Source organism: Orycteropus afer, unplaced genomic scaffold, assembly GCF_000298275.1.
Source record: "Orycteropus afer afer isolate SDZICR_OR568_19922 unplaced genomic scaffold, OryAfe1.0 scaffold01425, whole genome shotgun sequence".
Classification (NCBI taxonomy): Eukaryota; Metazoa; Chordata; class Mammalia; order Tubulidentata; family Orycteropodidae; genus Orycteropus; species Orycteropus afer.
Window position 1 is genome coordinate 37,422 of NW_006923012.1, and position 3,122 is coordinate 40,543.

Consider the following 3,122-nt stretch of genomic DNA (forward strand, 5'->3'; position numbering starts at 1 on the left):
AGAAGAAAAATAAAGGATTTTCATGTTCTGGTTTATTGATTACTTCCAGATATTAAGAAAATAAGACTTCTAATGAAAAGTAAATGTTAATGTTAAACTCACTGCTGTCAAGTCAGATCCAACTCATAGAGACCTCTCCTTGGGTTTCCGAGACAGTATCTTTATGGAAGTAGATTGCCCAATCTTCCTTCTGAGGAGTGGCTGGTGAGTTTGAACTGCCAGCTTTCTGGTTAACAGTCAAATGTCTTAGGCATTACGTCACCAGAGCTCCCAATGTTGTCCATGAATACATAAGCCTAAGGAATACATAATCTATCTATCTATCTATCTATCTATCTATCTATCTATCTATCTATCTATCTATCTATATATATACATGGGAGCTCTGGTAGCATAGTGGCTAAGACACTTGCCTGCTAACCAGACGTCTGGCGGTTCAAACCCACCAGCCACTCCTCGGAAGGAAGGTTGGGCAATCCTACTTCTGTAGTGATAACTGCCTTGGAAACCCAAGGAGGGGTCGCTATGAGTCGGGGCCGACTCGACGGCACATAACAACAACAACAACAACATATATATACATACACATAGATAGATGAGAAAACAATAAACATATAGAGAGAATAATAAAGAGATTCAGATGGGAGAAATTTGGAAGGAAAAAAATATTCTGTGCAAGTTGACGTTTTATTTCCATAATTCATAAAATTTGGTTTCCTTAGCCCATGAAACTTCACTGTGAACTTCTATTCTACCACCTAGTAACTCCCTAATAACTACCTAAGGATGTTCATGACAATAAATAGTGTCTGTAGCTTCAAATGAGGAGTCGAAACTAATACCAAGCTCAAGTGTTATTGTTGTTGCTACTATGGGCCATCGAGTCAGACCCGACTTGTAGCAACCCATCCTTGTGCTTCCAAGGTGTTATCTAGGGAAGTAGATTGCCCAACCTTCCTTCCAAGTAGTGGCTGGTGAGCTTGAACCACCAGCCTTCTGGTTAGCAGTCAGTGCCTTAGGCAGTAGGCTACCAGAGCTCCTCCAAACTCAAGTGGAAAGTTTGAAAATATAACTGTGCATCAAAGTGGAAACTTAGAAATCTGTAACATTATTAGAGATTTAATTCTACAATAACTTTCAAATTTTGGTGGAGTCCCTGCTTAAGTGACCCTTTTATTGACACAAGGAGTTCTGAGGTGTAGTGTTTAAAGCATTTGATTGCTAACTAAGAGGTCAGTGGTTTAGACAAAACAGCATCTCCTAGGGAAAACTATATGGCAGTCAGCTTCTATAAATACTTACAACCTTGGAAATGATAAGGGGCTGTTCTACTCTGTCCTATAGGGTTGCTATGAGTCAGAATTGACTCAATGGCAGTGGAGTTTTGTATTACACTTATAAATAATACTAAAAGTAACAGAAATGAGGAAATGGCATATTTTTATTGAGTTTGGAGAAATTACAGGAGAAAGAAACATTTCATGAAAGTGTCTTTAAAAATCAATAGGCAATATTTTTCTTTCTAATATTATTATTTGAAAGAGACCTAGGATCAAATTCTTGTTCTACACATTCAGTGTAAGATATTTGGGGAAGATTTATTTAAAATGCTTTGAACTTCAGTTTCTGATCAGTGAAACACAGATTTGATGAAGAAATAGTCTATAAAATAATTTTATATGGTACATGTAAGAACTTCCTTTAAACATGTTAGCTATTCATATTAAATTGTTTTAAAGTTCCCCTAAAATGTAGCATAGGATAATATATTTACTTCCAGAGCTAAACTCCATTGTTATTCATGGAAAATTCCCTTTCTTCAGGTGTTCCCTTTTTATTTTTTCCTATAGATGTCACAAGAGAAAAAAAGAAAATGAAAAATTACACAGAAGTAACAGAGTTTATCCTCTTGGGATTGTCAGATGACCCAAAGCTTCATGTTGTGATTTTTCTTTTTCTGTTCGTCACCTACATGCTCAGCATCTCTGGGAACCTAACCATTATTACCCTCACCCTGCTGGATTCCCACCTCCAGACGCCCATGTATTTCTTTCTCAGGAATTTCTCCTTATTAGAAGTTTCATTCACAAGTGTCAGTATACCCAAGTTCCTGGTCACAATTATTACAGGAGATAAAACCATTTCCTTTAATGATTGTATGGCTCAATTATTTTTCTTCATTCTCTTGGGAGTTACAGAGTTTAACCTTCTGGCTGCCATGTCCTATGACCGCTATGTGGCCATCTGCAAACCCCTGCATTACACAACCATCATGAATCATAGAGTGTGCACACTGCTTGTCTTTATTTCTTGGTTAGTTTCATTCTTAATAATATTCCCATTACTTATGCTATTCATCCAGCTTGATTACTGCAAGTCCAATGTTATAGAACATTTCACCTGTGATTATTTCCCCATATTACGTCTCTCTTGTTCAGACACAAAATTACTAGAGGTAACAGGATTTTCCTGTGCTGTGCTTGCTCTACTGTTCACTTTGGCATTGATAATTCTGTCTTACATATATATCATCAGAACAATTTTGAGAATTCCATCTACTAGTCAGAGGACAAAGGCGTTTTCTACATGTTCTTCCCACATGATTGTCATCTCCATCTCTTATGGCAGCTGCATTTTTATGTACATTAACCCATCAGCAAAAGACAGGGTGTCTTTGAGCAAAGGAGTAGCTGTGTTAAATACATCAGTAGCTCCCATGCTGAACCCTTTTATATACAGCCTAAGGAATCAACAAGTCAAGCAAGCCTTCATGGACATGGCAAGGAAGATTGCATTTTTCTCAAGAAAATGAAAAAAAGAAAAAAAGATACTTTCATGAATTACAGGCATGATGAAGAATGAAGAATGATTAAATTAAAAAAAAAAAAAACAGTGCTTTCAAAAGTCTGTCAAAATCCATATGGTCTATCTAGAATTATTTTTTATTTCTTAAAATTTATTTCAAACAGTTGAGAAGGTTGTTTGATGATGTAAATATAGATGTGTAGATAGATAGATACATAGATAGATAGGTATTTCCCCATTCAAATTCCACTTCTCTCTCATGTACTTTTCTTGAAAATTAATTTTTGGACTCTATCACTATGAAGGAGTAGCTTTTT

General features: G+C 36.2%; 1 protein-coding gene across 1 annotated transcript; it reads left to right on the plus strand.

The window, feature by feature from the left end:
- The first annotated feature begins 1,821 nt into the window (after window positions 1-1,821).
- LOC103213228 (olfactory receptor 6C1-like) lies at window positions 1,822-2,812 on the plus strand. The gene has a single exon (XM_007959081.2). It carries the CDS (start codon window positions 1,874-1,876, stop codon window positions 2,810-2,812), a length of 939 nt encoding a protein of 312 aa, XP_007957272.1. The 5' UTR covers window positions 1,822-1,873.
- Window positions 2,813-3,122: the final 310 nt, after the last annotated feature.